The 16,947-nt window shown below is 38.1% G+C and overlaps 1 protein-coding gene across 1 annotated transcript; it reads left to right on the plus strand.

Moving 5' to 3' along the window:
• The first annotated feature begins 95 nt into the window (after positions 1-95).
• Positions 96-15,846, plus strand: WBP11 (WW domain binding protein 11). The gene is made up of 12 exons (XM_004755787.3): positions 96-252; positions 1,802-1,917; positions 2,592-2,623; positions 3,458-3,551; positions 5,983-6,179; positions 7,651-7,784; positions 8,000-8,199; positions 8,607-8,798; positions 11,527-11,628; positions 12,052-12,345; positions 13,315-13,497; positions 14,830-15,846. Exons 2-12 carry the CDS (start codon positions 1,854-1,856, stop codon positions 15,261-15,263), a joined length of 1,926 nt encoding a protein of 641 aa, XP_004755844.1. The 5' UTR covers positions 96-252; positions 1,802-1,853; the 3' UTR covers positions 15,264-15,846.
• The last annotated feature ends 1,101 nt before the right edge of the window (positions 15,847-16,947 follow it).

Genomic DNA, 16,947 nt, shown 5'->3' on the forward strand with positions numbered 1-16,947 from the left:
CTGATTTGCAGCGGAAGAGACTCTGGTCGGAGAGTTCTTGGTTACTCTCTATGGTGGCAGGGCGGAGAAACACTTAAGATCTGAGCTCTTAGGCAGAGGAAGTGACGTAAGGATGGCGGAGGGGCGCGAGCTTTCAAGATGGCGGTGGCTGGGTGGCTGACCGGCACGCAGAGGTGAAGGCCCCTACGACGTAAAAGAGGCCGAGAATCGTCCCCTCCCCGCTTCTCGCAGTGCCAGGAGTCCAGCAGAAGTGTGAGTGTGCAGGACTGTTTCACTCCGTTTCTTCGTCTTTTCCCGCCCTGCTCCGGGCCCGCGCAGTTGCCTCGGGGACGCCAGGCCCCTCTCTGCCCGGTTCCTCCTCTTCGCGGCTTGGGTCTCCCTGGTCACGGACCGGGGGGGATCTTGGAGCCAGGGGCCGCGCGGCTTCCAGCAGTTAAGCTGCTGTTCTCCCGAGTCGGTTAGCGCCGCCTCCTACCTGTGCTCGTTGACCGGTTGCTTTAGATTTGACGTCTTCTTGTACCTCGAGTCCGGGTCAACCGTCGCTATGGTTTCGGCAGTTGCTGCTTGTTGCTTCTCTTGGTGGATCTGGGCCCCGACCCGCTGCAGCCTCTTCGGTTCTGTCGCCCGATTTCCCTGCCGTTACTGCTTTCGGGCTAAAAGTAGTTTGTGCAGACTTGGGCTCCGTGGTCTTCTGTAGAAACTCGAATGCCCGTCCGTCCTTTGTTTCCCTTGTGGGAGAAGAGGGTCAAAACAGGAGCCCGAGGGTCCTTGAGAGAGGACGGCAAAAATGGTAACGGGCCATCAAAGACCGGAGAGCCTGTGTTTATACCAGTCGTGTTTCGGCCTCCCTTCTCCCCCACTCCCCGGGTTTTCTGAGAAGGAAACCCTGGACAGGATAAATTAGTTGCCCCTGGAACAACTCCGAAGCATTTAGCAGAAATCAAGGCATTTGAAGGCTTGCTGAAAGAGGCATCAACTAATGAACTTTTCTGACAAAAATCGTTAAGGAAAGGTATAATTAATTGTATGGGCTACACCTCATGATCTTCCCTTTCACACCCTTTAAAAGTCTCCTTTCAAAAGGAAGTAAATTTGTCGACTTTACTGTTGGGAAGAATAAGTATTTAAAAGTTACACAATTGAAATAAGAGAAAGGAGTGATATAGTAGTATCTTCGGGTAATAAAGATTTAGACTTGCAAAGCATTTTTTCTCAGTCATCCCTTTCAGATACCATTAAAAAATAGAAATCGGGAGCCAAGTAGGTACTAGTAGAAAAATATGTATCTGGACGTTTTTGGACACTCCTTCATGTAATACTTTGATTTTTTTTTTTAATATTTGCACTTTTAGTTATGTTTTAAGCTCTTGAGAATCAAGAATTATATGTGAATTAGAACTAAACTTGCATTAAGCAGGCTTAAATTAATGAGTTTTTACTATCTTACAGATGTGAATACATGTGAAGAAAAACCATAGAGAGGGACAAGGGTGACATTATTGTTCAACCCACATCACTATTTCCATTTCCTTTTTATTCCTCTTTCACTCTACATGTAAAGAAAGGAAGGGTGTAGGGAAAGGACTAATGGCTTTTCATATTCATGGTTTATCCATGTTGTTGAAGCAGTTTCTGACTTTTTTTTTTTTTTTAGTTTCAGAGTCAGTCGTGATCTGTTTTAAAAAAAAGTTAATAATCAAAGGAATGTTACTTTTCAAGAGATTGGTAGAAAGAAATTTCATAAAATAAAAAAAGAAATTCTGTAAATATTAGAAGAATAGCTATTTCTTTGTTTTTGCAGGTTTTTTTGTTTTTCTGTTTTAATGAACAAGTAAACCATACAAATTGTCAACATGGGACGGAGATCGACATCATCCACCAAGAGTGGAAAATTTATGAACCCCACAGACCAAGCCCGTAAGTGTCCATTAGTGTGGAATGATAAACAAGAGGAGTGATAAATTTGCAAACACTAGAGAATCTGTTACATCTTAATTATAAAGTCAGCATTCATTGCTAGGTGTCAGTTGTATAAAGTTATCCAGTGTTGTTGTGGGCACATGATGAAAACTTTAAACATGCAAAAAATTAAGACCCTTTTTTTTGTTTGTTTTTTAAGATTTTATTTATTTATTTGACAGAGATCACAAGTAGGCAGAGGCGCAGACAGAGAGAGAAGAGGAAGCAGGCTCCCTGCTGAGCAGAGAGCCCGATGCGGGGCTCGATCCCAGGACCCTGGGATGATGACCTGAGCCGAAGGCAGAGGCTTTAACCCACTGAGCCACCCAGGAGCCCCTAAGACCCATTTTTTAATTTGATTGACTTGCAAAGTGGAATTGGCTTGAAACTTTCTTTTTGTATTTGAAATTTTGGACAGATTAGTTTTGAGAGCTTACAACAAAAATATCTCAAGATTTTGGTTGGCATAATTAAGGGTTGCTGTTGGCATCTGGTGGGTAGAGGCCATAGATGCTGCTAAATATTCTGCAATGCACAGGATAGCCTCCCACATTATTGTTATCTGTATTAAGTTGGACAAAATGCTAGTGTTCAAGATTTGAAAAGTTTTGTATTTTCTCTCTCTCTTAAAGGAAAAGAAGCCCGGAAGAGAGAATTAAAGAAGGTAGGATTTCAGAAGCATCTTCTTAGTCTTAAGTGATGTTTGGCACATCTTATTATTTGGGATTAGCAGATTTCCAAACAATATTTACAGTTATTTATCAGAAAAGATACTTCATGCTTTTCACAACAAACAATAAAATTTATTAAGCCAAAATGCTATACTTGGAAACTTAACCGAAATAACTTTGCAGATATGTTCATGATGGTTATCATAACATTATATATTTGATTATCTTTCCCACTGAGTTAAATAAATATCTTCGAAAGGAATTTTTTTTTCTGTTAAGCATATTGCTTTGTTAAAAGCAACCGAATTAGTGAATGGAAAAAAATGTGACTCTAAATGACTCTGTGGGTTCATTTTCCTCATTGTGTAGCCGTTGAGTTTGTGGCAAAGTGTTCTCCCAGAATAAGACAGTATTTACTTTTTAGTATCATTCTTTAACACACTGAAATATTGCAGATTTTTAATAGTTTTTAACTGGGTTTTCCTGGTTCATTGTTTAGCATCAAATCCTACAAAACTTTAGTTTATAATTTTAGAATTTAGCCCTAAAAAAATCTTAATTTTTTTTAAGTAATTACTTAAGATATCACAAAATTTAAAGAAATACCTGCCTGAGAAAGTTCATATAATAAATCGTGTTTATCTTTTTGTGTAAAGTTAAAACATTTTTTGAGAGCCAAAAATTATTAGCCTTGGTTATGGTGGTTGAAACAAGTGATCAGAAACCAAGGATAAGTTCAACTTCAGTTTCAGTAGATTCTTGATTTAAATCGAAATAAAAACTCAGGAATGTCCAGTTTCTTGACATAGTGCTTTTTTCTTCCTAAGAACAAAAAACAGCGCATGATGGTACGAGCTGCAGTTTTGAAGATGAAGGATCCCAAGCAAATTATACGGGACATGGAGAAATTGGATGAAATGGGTAAAAATTTGTTTTAAAAGGCTAGATTTTAGAGCAGGACTAACGGTCTGATACACAAAGGCAGGCAAACAGGTAATGACAAAGCAGCATAGGCATGAGAAAAACAGAAAAAAGCATGAAAACATATGGTACTTGGATTTAGTTTTAGTGTCAGACAAAATTGAGTGATGGGGAGCATTTGCACTCTGGGGATCTCTTCTAGAGTTAGATGAATGCCGTTATTTAGCCTGAATTAGTTATTGAGGGAAGACTGAACCTGGGAGTTTTTGTTTTATTTTTTTAATGTTGGCAGCTACAATGTAAATCTAAATATTAGACTACCATGAATTTATCAATTCCCCACTTTTTCCAGCACGAAGACAAAGACAATTGACCCACTAAAGTGGTAGAAGAAATCATAAAATACTTAAAATCTAATTTTATAGAATATCTTATGTATCATATTGGGATTTCTCTTTTTTCACATTTCTTTGAATAATTTTACTCAGTTTCTTCATACGCATTTTCAGTATCACTGCTTTTGTCATAACTGGAATCACAAGATAACTGCATGTTATCTTTCCTGGCATCTGAGTTGCTTGAGAATTGTCTATGTGATGCTGCTGCTGGAAATTTTACCGCAACCCATAAATACCCATTTTTTAATACTAGAATTTTTAATTTTTCTGCCCTTTATTTTTTTGCATAATTAAATGATTTTCGCAAGTTTTGTTTTCAGAAGTTACTCAGTTTAAGTGGCTTGCCAAAAATCAGTAAGTGAAAGAGGTACAGTGGATTTCAGTAATATATTAAATGGGTTGAAAAAAAAGTTCAGCTGTGTGGGGTTATAGTGTATACTATATAGTGTGGTCTCTTAAATAATGTAGCACAGTTCATGCATTTAGTCTAGCAAGAGTTCTGGGTCAGATTGGATGATCCCAAATCGTTCCCAATTCTGCTGTAACTGATCCCATTTGTTGCCTCTGGTTTAAATACTACTATGGGCAGTTGTTATCCCTGGGACGTCAAGACATTAAATGACCTAGTAAATGAGTTCAGATTGATTCATGTGGTTTTATCAGAAGATAATAGGGGTAATGGGTTTATTGAGCTCTTATCTTGCTAAGCACCAATTTTTTTCCAGATGTTACAATTTTTAGGTGGGTGTATTATCCCTACCTGGGGTATGGGCGAGAAAACTCAGGCACAGAGAGAAACTTTCGTCATGGTCATGCTATTAGGAATTGGCAAGCTGGGATTAAAACTCAGGCATTCAACATTTTTATTAATCACACTAAGAATAGTATGTCATGTAAGACTACCTTTGGAATAAATCAAAGTAGAAGGAGGTAGGGAAGAAGATAATTAAACTTGTTATCTGTTAAAAGAACAAAAAAAGGAAAAGGGAGAAGGGAACACTGTTCATCAGGGCTCTAATTATAATGTGTAATGTATAAACTTTATACAATTTATGAAACTCAAACTAGTTAAGGCAAAAAAAAAAAGACAATACATTGACTCCCATAATTGGCAAATCCCAGAGGAAAACTCTCCTAGCAAGCATGGGTATCATTATTAAGACTATTCATCTGTCTGGTCTGAACTCTTATTAGTTTCATTCAACATATTACTAATGAACTTCTTGGGATTGGAAGTGGAAAATGGGTAAAAAATTAGTGCAAAACAAGGTCAAGCTTGAGGTATATTTTCTTCCTCCTATAAGCTTCATTCTTATATCCACATTTAAAGTCTCAGGAAAGGATCTAGTTTCGATTTGGATCATGCGCCAGTTGATCTCTGAGTCTGTCACTGGGGAGGGAAATGTAGGGAAGAAGGTATAATTGACCAGGCGAGCTTGGGAGTGTTGTGCTAGCAATCCCTTTTGGGGCAAAAGACCTGAAATTAAGCCCTGTGTTGAACACATGGAAAAAGAAAAGATTGTATGGTAGTTAGAGAACAGCAGTTTGTTATAAAAAATAATTAAAAGTGGTGAGCTAGACACCACTGGATATTTTGTGGTCACGTTCAGTCTTCAGTTTCATTGTGAAGTACTTGATGTCCCCATTTCCCAGATGAAGAAGCTAAAGATCACAGAATTCAAATGCGTAAGATCTCAGAATTAAATGACTGGTCTGCCTGAAGCCTCACAATACCAAGTTGTTAGCGTAAAGGAATGAAGATTGATTCTTATTACAGTGATGATAAAAATGAATTAGGTAATGTTAGACTTTTTTTAGAAGAGAAAGTAAAATTAATGTCTTATCTTTAAAAGGGTGGAGTATCAATAAATATCCATTGCACTTCTTTTTAATAAAACTTTAAAAGTGTATACCTAGACTAAAGCCCTTTTAGAAGTTTTAGTGTATAAGGAGATTTTATAAAATGATAGAGCTGATAACCTAAATGAAGTGACTTTTTGTGTTGGATTTCAATATCTCCTCTTTTCTCTTAGAGTTTAACCCGGTGCAGCAACCACAGTTAAACGAGAAGGTGCTGAAAGACAAGCGTAAAAAGCTGCGTGAAACCTTTGAACGTATCCTACGTCTCTATGAAAAAGAGAATCCAGATATTTACAAAGAACTGAGAAAGCTAGAAGTAGAATATGAACAGAAAAGGGCACAACTTAGCCAATATTTTGATGCTGTCAAGGTAATCAAGTTTCTTGATTAACTAGAGAGATAAACTAAAATGTTACATTTAGATTTGCTCTTAAAATTGTTAATGGGAGAACTGGTCATGATGAACTTCTTCCTCTTGGCAGTTTTTTGTCAAACTAATCCTATCCCATGAACCAGCAAATTTAATGTTACATACTTACAAGAGCAATTAATCCATCTGCCAACACAGATGGATTAAACTGGAAATAGTCTAGATGTCCATTAATAGGATAATGAATAGACAAACTAGTATATTTGTAAAATTATATGTACTCAACAATGAAAAGGAATGCTCTACTAATACTCAAAACAGCATGAGATTAAGAAAAAAAATTTTTTAACATAAATCTCAAAGCATGTTGAACTTCTTTCATAGTTAGGATTCCATTTGTATGAAACTCTAGAACAGGCAGAGCTATAGTTGAAAGCATTTGGTTTGTTTTGTTCTGTTTTTAAAAGATTTTTATTTATTTGATAGAGAGTTCACAAGCAGGAAGGCAGAGGGAGGGGGGAAGCAGGTTCCCGGCTGAGCAAAGACCCTGATGCGGGGCCCAATCCCAGGACCCTGAGACCATGGCCCAAGCCAAAGCAGAGGCTCAACCCACTGAGCCACCCAAGCACCCCAGATGAAAGTATTTGTAAAAGTATTTGCTTTGGGATTGTTTTGGGGATTGATTGAGAAGTGTAAACTGTATGCATTTGTCAAAACAGAATTTAGGGGCACCTGGATGGCTCAGTGCGTTAAGCCTCTACCTTCGGCTCAGGTCATGATCTCAGGGTCCTAGGATAGAGCCCCACATCAGGCTTTCTGCCCAGCAGGGAGCCTACTTCCCCCTCTCTCTCTGCCTGCCTCTGCCTATTCGTGATCTCTCTCTCTGTCAAATAAATAAATACAAACTTTTTTTAAAAAACCTAATTTATATATTTCATTGTGAATTTGTCCAAAAAAGTAAAAAAAAAGAAACCTAATTGTATCATTTTTTGCAAGGTAAGTAATATAGGCCCCATTTTACAGATAAGGAAACTAAGGAACTTGCTTAGTCATACAGGTATTATGTGGCAGAAATTCAGAAGACTAATTTTAGAAACCCAAGCTCTACTACTGAATATATACTATTTCTAAGTCAGTTGATAAATGCTGTTTATCATCCAGAATATTTAATAGAGTGGCATTGGTCCTAGACACTTTTAACAGTTGGGATTTCTATAAACAGCTATTTCAAACCATAACCCAAAAGGAAAAGTTAATGATGGGAGAAAAACAGCGGAGTTTTGTTTCTTTTAAAGGTGATAGGAATTTTTTCCATTCATTGACCGACTTTGGATTGTTTTTCCCTGATACTAGTGTTAGGTGGGAAGCAAATCCAGGTTATAAAGCAGATTATTATAAATTCAGATACTGAATTTTTAGTGTTGAGTTTGTGGATTGCACTGATACTATTGAACTTTTTTCTCTGTTTCAGAATGCTCAGCATGTGGAAGTGGAGAGCATTCCCTTGCCAGATATGCCACATGCTCCTTCCAACATCTTGATCCAGGACATTCCACTTCCTGGTGCCCAGCCACCCTCCATCCTTAAAAAGACTTCAGCCTATGGGTAAGGAAGCGGTAGCATAATTAAATAACACTTCTTAAAAGTACCTTTTAACTGTCCAGTGCCAAAATTATTGCAGTGGGAATTAAAAGGCAGTGTGAACGTAAGCAATGCCTCACTTGAGTAAATGTAGAGTAAGAAATCCCTCGAAAATATTTTAGAAGAGGAAATAAATACCTCATTACTGTGAATGTGATTATTGTGGAATTTTCTTTCAGACCTCCAACACGGGCAGTTTCTATACTTCCTCTTCTTGGACATGGTGTGCCACGTTTGCCCCCTGGCAGAAAACCTCCTGGTCCTCCCCCGGGTCCACCACCTCCTCAAGTCTTGCAAATGTATGGCCGTAAAGTGGGCTTTGCCCTAGATCTTCCCCCTCGTAGGCGGGATGAAGACATGTTATATAGTCCAGAACTTGGTAAGGAGTGACTGTTCCTTTTGCTCTTGTGACCTTTCCAGTGCCCTTTTTTTTTGTTTGCCCTGTTTAACATCTGGTTCACTGTCCTCAGAACTTGGGAAATAAATGAGGCTTACATGTACATACTAACAAGATGGATAAATCATAGAATTCACCCAAGTAAAAGCAGCATACATAAGGAAGTACAGAAGTGTTTATTGTGTTTTAAATTAGGCTTTTTTTTTTTTTAGAGCAGATTTTTAAAAAATTGTTACCAAATGGAAATACTATTGTCAGACTATGTGAAGAACTATCATATACAGAATCATTTTACATAATGAAGTTAAATAGCACAGTTCTCTCTGCTTTGTATACCATATAGAGCAGGGTCCAATCATCTTTGTTTCCTGATCCCTTCTCCTTCTCAGCTCAACGGGGCCATGATGATGATGTTTCCAGCACCAGTGAAGATGACGGGTATCCTGAGGACATGGATCAAGATAAGCATGATGACAGTACTGATGACAGCGACACTGACCGATCAGATGGAGAAAGTGAAGGGGATGAATTTGTGCACCGTGATGATAATGAGAGAGACAACAATGAAGAAAAAAAGTCAGGTATGTGCAAATGAAAGTACCATGGCTTGATCCATAAGTAGCACACAAGTTGAGGGTCCTGATTTATTAATGCATCTTTGAAAGTAATTTTGAGCTCTATTCATTCTTACATCAAAAGTCTTTAAAAGTTCCGGACATGTAATACTTGGTGGACATTTGTGGGTTTGGATAAGAAAAAAGGAGAATAACCACATAACCATATTGAGAAAGCCATAGTCACATTATTGTTTTTTGATAAGTCTGCTTATTTACATTTGAAGCCATTTAAATTTTCTGCGTTCATTGTCTCTCACATCAGCCCAGACCATAATTATAATTTAGCTAAACCTGTGAGTGGAATCATCTAATGGAAGCATCCATAATGTATGATGTATGTCCATTTGATTATTATAAGATCAGACTGAGTTACTTGTACTTTTAAAAGTCATGACATTCATCAAGAAAATTTTTAAGAGTCGTGATAGATACTGAACAGTACAAAATACATGATGTGTCACACCTTGGTAGTCTTTTAAGTCTTGAGTTTCTTTTAAGATTGTTCGTGTAAGGGTGCCTGGATGTCTCAGTGGGTTGAGTGTCTCAATTCTTGATTTCAGCTCAGGTCATGATCTCAAGGTTGTGGGGTCAAGCCCTGCGTTGGGCTCTGCCCTCAATGCAGTGTTCCTCTCCCTCTGTCCTTCCCCCTGCTTGTGCATGTATGTTTGTGCTTTCTCTGTCTCTAAAATAAATAAATAAGATTATTTTTTAAAAAAGAAATTGGTTTTATAGTGTGCACCACTATATTTATGTGGTTGTTCATATTTGTAATGATGACAAATCTTTGTCCTGATACTTCTTTTTTTTTTTTTTTTTAAGATTTATTTATTTATTTGACAGAGATCACAAGGAGGCAGAGAGGCATGCAGAGAGAGAGAGAGAGGAGGAAGCAGGCTCCCCGCTGAGCAGAGAGCCCGATGCGGGGCTTGATCCCAGGACCCCGGGATCACGACCCGAGCCGAAGGCAGAGGCTTTAACCCACTGAGCCACCCAGGTGCCCCTGTCCTGATATTTCTTAAGAGCCATGGTTTCAGGGGCACCTCAGTGGCTCAGTTGGTTAAGTGTCTGCCTTGGCTCAGGTCATGATCCCAGGGTCCTGGGATGAAAGCTCCATTTTGGGCTCCCTGCTTTGTGGGGAGCTGCTTCTCCTCCTTCCTGCTCTTGCTCTGTCTGTCTCTCTCTCAAATAAAAAAATAAAATCTTAAAAAAAGAGTCATGGTTGCAAACCAAAAGCTATCTTAACAGGGTGCATAGAGCTGGTAATAAAGAATTATCTAGGACTTACGTAGAAGCCAGTACTAAAAAAAGAAAGTCCTTAAAGCCACGGCAGCTTCATTTTTCTCTGGCATTGTGTGATCCTTTGCCTCATTTTTCTCTTTTTCTGCCATCTTGTTTTACTTACGTGTACTCACCAATGTACATGTGCTTAATGTGGCTCTCCTACTAGGATTTGACAATTTATCTAATATTTACACTGAGTTTTTACTATGTGCAAGGAATTTTCCTAGACAAAGGGTACAAAGTAAAGAAAACTAAAGCCCTGCCCACGTGGAACTTTGTAAATGTTTACCAACTAAGACTGCTCCTGATATTGCACCATTTAGCATAATGTTTAATAGCAGATAGCTTCATTTATCGGGTTAAAAAAAGGTCCCTTCCAGTCTTAGTTTGCTAAGGTTTTTTTGTTGTAAATATTTAAGTGTCTGTTCAGAGCTGTTACGGTTTTTCTTTAAGTTGTTTATTATAATGAGCTGTATTCATGGCTTTTCTAATGTTCACCCTTATCTTACATTTCTGGGACCAACCCTAAATGTTTATGATGTGTTTTTCTTTTAAAACACTGTTGGATTCAGTATGGTTATAAAATTGGCCCTTGAACAACACAGGGAGCACCAACCTTCTACACAATCAAAAATCCATGCATAACTTTCAAATTCCCCAGAACTTAACTACTAATAGCCTATTGTTGACCAGAAGTTTTACTGTTAAGATGAACTGTCGATTAACACACGTTTTGTATGTTGCATGTATTATATACTGCATTCTTGCAGTGAACTTCGCTAGGGAAAAGAAAATGATGTTGAAAATTCATAAGGAAATACAGTCACGGTACTATACTATATTTATCACAAAAACCCATGTGTAAGTGGACCCCCCTCAGTTCAAACCCATGTTCAACAGTCAACTGTATTTTACAGTAGGTTAGTTTTAGAATCAAGGCTGTGCTGGCTTCATTAGTTCTAGATTGCATTCCATCTTTTCTGTGCCTTTTTACAGGAAATTTTTATTTAATGTTTGGCTGAACTTCCTTATAAAATTATTTGGGCCAGTTAAAAATAGATTTCTAACTACCATTTCAATTTTATATGTTCTGGTTTTATCACTTCTATGGCTAATTTTTGTGGTTTATATTTCTCTAAATGTCTTATTATTTTATCTGGGTGTTCCAATTTAACTGGCATAAAATTATTAATAGTATTCTTTGAATTTTACAGATCGTAAATCACAATAGCCGTTTACCAACCAGTTGGCACTTCTTAGACTATCTTTTATATGGCTGACTCTTTCCAACACTTAATTTCTGCCACATAGTGGGCAGCAGTCCTATCTGTTGCTTTCTAGTATTATATACTGTGCATTTGCTGAATTTTGTTGTTCCTAATCCACCCCATTCTCTCCTTCCACCCTTTAGGTCTGAGTGTAAGGTTTGCAGATATGCCTGGAAAATCAAGGAAGAAAAAAAAGAACATGAAGGAGCTGACTCCTCTTCAAGCCATGATGCTTCGAATGGCAGGTGAGATAGAAGAGTAATCGAATCACCTTTCAAGTATTTCTTCCTGCCAGTTCCTTTGTGTACATTTTCCCATTTAGTATATCAACAACCCTGAAGTGAGTAATAAATCCTTATTTTACAGAAATTATGGTTTGGAGACATTTGGAGACTAAGCTGCCAAAGTTACCCAGCTAATAAGTGGTTAAACTGGCATTTAAATCCTGGTCCTTGTTCTAAAGCCTGAGCTTGTTTCACTGTGCTCCACTAGCACAGATGAGTAGAATATTGTTTGATTGCTCCACATCCAAGTAGTTTATTGAAGAAGGCTCTTCAGTTGTTCATTTTAAGGAAGCACTTAATTGAGCACATGTCTTCAGGCATCACTATTTTGTGGGCTGTAAAAAATGAATCAACTCCATTTACCTGGTTTAATATTTCTCTTAGGTCAGGAAATCCCCGAGGAGGGACGAGAAGTAGAAGAATTTTCAGAGGATGACGACGAAGATGATTCTGATGATTCTGAAGCAGAAAAGCAATCACAAAAACAGCATAAAGAGGAAGCTCTTTCTGATGGCACATCTACTGCTTCTTCACAGCAGCAAGCCCCCCCACAGTCTGTTCCTCCTTCTCAGATTCAAGCACCTCCCATGCCGGGACCACCTCCTCTTGGACCACCCCCGGCTCCACCCTTACGGCCTCCTGGACCTCCCACTGGCCTTCCTCCTGGACCACCTCCCGGTAAGTCAGCACTGCTACATTGTGAGGAAATAACCCAAGTCTACCTGTGATCAGAGTGATGAACTCATTCCAAAAATATACATCATTGGTATCGATGTTTTTTCTAATCCTAGTATAAGTCACGAAGAGATAAAGGAAATAAGTTCATTTTTTCCTATAGCACTGTTCACAGTTCATAGTACTTCTGACAGCCATCTTTTTCTCCAAAGCTCTTCTCATTTCAGGGTCATGTAGTTGAGGTTAACGGGCAGAAACTGGATATGAAACTGGTGTTTTCTTTAGTACTGTTTTTTAATATGACAAGATGACCCAATTCTAAATTGATGGCTAATGGGACTAGGGCACAGTAAATACTAACAGGCATCCTTCTTCGGTTGGGAATTGTTGGATGTCGGTCTTTAGAAACAAAAGGAATCAGTATTAATATCTTTGGCATGTAAGAATGAAAAGGTTACTTGAAATTTGAACTTTTATAGTCTTTCATCCTATAGTTGTCAAGTTAGATTTTCCTCACTTGAGTTCATCATTTTCTGATTGGTCTTGCAGAAGCACATTACCATTCTTAAGTCATCTTCAGTCATCCTTGCTATGTCTTCCGGTGTTTCAGGGGGAATCCTTAAAGCACCCTGCTTTATATTCCATTTTCAGCTTTTAAGAGCCCGTTTAAGAATTATTTTCTTTATATAGTTCCTAGCCCAGTTGAGCTGAGCTATTAAAAAAAAAAGCAGCAGCAGCAGCTATGCTTTTTGTCAGTACTGGCAAATAAAGAGAAATGATCTGTAACAAATCCAGTTCCAGGTCTCTGGTGCTCAGATATTTGTTGAATGAATTCTTTTTCCACCTACATTTTGATCAGTTTTTGATGTTACCTGATTTCAAGTTGCCAAATCAAGCCACACTTGAGTTACCTTTATATCAAGTTATGACTTCCTATGTATGTCTCTTAATTTGTCATTTTATTCTTTTCAGGAGCTCCTCCATTCCTGAGACCACCTGGAATGCCAGGACTCCGAGGGCCTTTACCCCGACTTTTGCCTCCAGGCCCACCACCAGGCCGACCCCCCGGCCCTCCCCCAGGGCCACCTCCAGGTCTGCCTCCTGGCCCTCCTCCTCGGGGACCGCCACCAAGGCTACCTCCCCCTGCTCCTCCAGGTGAACCTTTTGATTTCTAGTACAAAAACTTGACCACTATATATTTCATCTGCTCTAAGACATATTTTCACATTTTAGTTTCCTAAAATCAAGGGGTATCCTAAAATGATGTTTTTTAATTGCTTTTGGCCTAGGTTGAAGTTGAGTTCTTCCACAGGGTATATGCACTGGATTCTGCCTGTCCTGTGAGGGACTTTTCCCAGGCAGAGACCACCTTGGATAAAATTTGCCATTTGAATAGAGTGTTTGGGGAGGGGGAAAGCAATTGTGAAGTTATTCCACATATTTCCATATATTTGCATGAGTACAGAGTTAAAGTTTGAAAATAAAAGGCAGATTACCTTGTGCTCTTATTACATGTGGTAGGTGTATTTCCAGTTCATTACACTGTCCCGGTTTAAAGTGAAAACCTCCTCCTAAACTGCTCAGCTTGGACTCTTAATGGTATCTGGAATAATTATGAGTCTGTATAAGCAGTAGTATCTTAAGTTCAGTGAAATTTAGTATTTTATATTTGGTCTTAAAAAGTGGCATTTGAAGAAAATTAAATCTGCAGTTTTGGGTAAATGACAATGGTATGTCTGAATCATCAAAGGTTATGAATTCTTTTCCAGTAGTGGTAACATACTATGATTAGTTATATTCATGTCCCCTAATGGTTAAAATTCCATTTCCTGTCTGTTGGGTTACCTTTTTCAGGGGAGGAATGGTGTAGAAATCAGTAAATAATGCAGGAGGATCAAACCCCCCACCTTGGCCTTGATGGTATCTGCACTATACAGCTAGACTAAAGTCTTGGGCTGTCAGATCTGAATTTGGACAAATTTGAAATGATACTTGAAAACAGTTGGTATTGTCAGATTTGTATTTAACTTTTTTTTTTTTTAAACATTTTATTTATTTGACAGAGATCACAAGTAGTGAGAGAGGCAGGCAGAGACGGGGGGGGGAAGCAGGCTCCCTGTTGAGCAGAGAGCCTGATGCATGGCTCAGTCACAGGACCCTGAGATCATGATCTGAGCCGAAGGCAGAGGATTAACCCACTGAGTCACCCAGGCGCCCCTGTTTAACTTTCTATTTATTTAGCACATTACTCAGGAAGAAAACCTAAGTACAGGGGTACAGATTGAAAGTGAATATTAATTCATAATAAAATACTCCTTAGTATCAAAACATATTCCTGAGTTTCAGATAGTAATAAGCAGCATGGTTTTAGCTTATTTTCTGTCAATTGCCAATTTTTAAAAAATTGTCAACCTGTTTTTCACATCCTTTATAGTAGTTACAGTTTATCCTCGTAGTCTTCATCTGCCCGTTTTCTCCTTCATTTAGGTATCCCTCCACCTCGTCCCGGCATGATGCGCCCACCTTTGGTGCCTCCACTTGGACCTGCCCCACCTGGGCTTTTCCCACCAGCTCCGTTGCCGAACCCAGGGGTTTTAAGTGCTCCACCCAACTTGATTCAGCGACCCAAGGCGGATGATACAAGTGCAGCCACCATTGAGAAGAAAGCAACAGCAACCATCAGTGCCAAGCCACAGATCACTAATCCCAAGGCAGAGATCACTCGATTCGTGCCCACTGCATTGAGGGTACGTCGGGAGAATAAAGGGGCCACTGCTGCTCCCCAAAGAAAGTCAGAGGATGATTCTGCTGTGCCTCTTGCCAAAGCAGCTCCCAAGTCTGGTCCATCTGTTCCTGTCTCAGTGCAGACTAAGGATGATGTTTATGAAGCTTTCATGAAAGAGATGGAAGGGCTCCTGTAACAGCTTTTAATGCCAGAGCAGGTTTCTGTTCATATCAGTGGTTCATGGGGAAAGAGGCTCTTTCTAAACTTTGTGAAAGAGCGACTTTCACTGTCAGGGTATTTTTAAATTTGAGTTCAAGGAATATCCTAAAGTTTAGCCTTGTTCAGAATTTATTGCATATAAGAGAGGATTATTTCATTCAGAATAGATTGGTTATTGAAGCAGTGCTGCTAATACCATTCCCTTTCATACCACCGTGTTCATCCCATTTGTTCCCCTTCTCCAATTCTTTGGAAACTTGTGATCAGGGGATCTTTGTTACTTGTTTTGATTCTCTTCTTGTGTGCAGTGGGCACTGGAGTAGAGATTTCTGAAAAAAAAAGTTTATTTTATCTCATTTTGCCTTTTGTGTTTGATTATTTTAATATTTTCTTGTAAATATTTTGTAATATTTTAGTGAAATGGATCGCAGTGTCATTTCCTAATACAAAGCAAGATACGTGGGAAGAAAATGTACAATTCTTTGATTAAAATTATTTCCCACTGACCTAAACTTTGAGTGTTTCGTGAAATAAATAAATAAATGTTCTACACCAAGATATCCTCTGTGTTACTGATAATATGTAAATACAGTATCTGTGTTATGGGTAGAAAAGAAGCAAGTGTTTAAAAATTGTGTTTTAAGGAACTACCATTGCTGGTACACAATGAGAATCTTACTGAAAATATGGTTAAAACTAAGTTTTAAATTTTAAGAGATAAAGAGAATTATTTTCCTTCAAGATTATCATACTGGCTTTGGAGAGATTGAGAGGTTATTAATTGCATAGAACATGAATCTTTTTCTTAAAGATTGTGTATTTTTCCAGAGCTCTATGAACTGACACTAATTAACAGGGAAAGCTTGTTTTAAACCATGTGTAAATTATTGGATAGCCAGAAAAGGTTACTTTTACTTTATTGACTTTGTCAGTTGTATAAGCTTTTATTATTAAAAGACCTGAAATGAAGAATGCTCAATACTGTTAATTTTCATTGATACCATTTTCTTTAAAAAGTGCTTTAATAACGAATTCATTTAGGCAGTAATCCTGGAAAATGATTTTCACAGATATTTCCCCCATTTTACAGATGAGACTATTGAAGCTAATGGTGTGTGGATTATCCAGTGGCCCAAAGTGAATATTTTTTATGAACAAAGACATACACACATGCACAACGAGTAAATGTGTGCATTGGCTATAGACTAGGCATACCTAGTCTTACTTTCCATTGTATCTTAAACACCTGTCATGTGAATCCCATGTCATCAAATATTGGTGGTATCCTAAAAAGATAATACATAACACAATAAGGCTTTTACTTTCTTGCTTTTATTTATCCTTGATGGATATTTAGATTTCTGTGCTAAGATCCTTTGTGTATGAGACTGTTCTTGGAAGTTACTCTGAGATTAAAGCAAGTCCTGTCAAAGCAGTCTATAGATCATTTTGGATTTTTTTCTTTTTTTCCTGGTTTTTTTTTTTTTTAAAGTATAATCATTACAGGCCAGTAAGTGAATTGAATTTTTTACCATTTAGATGCAGGGATGGAACACAATTAGCTCATCATCAAGTCAATAATATAATTTAAATGTAAACAATCATTCTTTGGTATTTGTTCTGCAATATTTTTAATGTTCTTGCTTGAAATTTACATTTTT

Source organism: Mustela putorius, unplaced genomic scaffold (assembly GCF_011764305.1).
Source record: "Mustela putorius furo isolate JIRA1106 unplaced genomic scaffold, ASM1176430v1.1 tig00537227_pilon_pilon_pilon, whole genome shotgun sequence".
Classification (NCBI taxonomy): domain Eukaryota; kingdom Metazoa; phylum Chordata; class Mammalia; order Carnivora; family Mustelidae; genus Mustela; species Mustela putorius.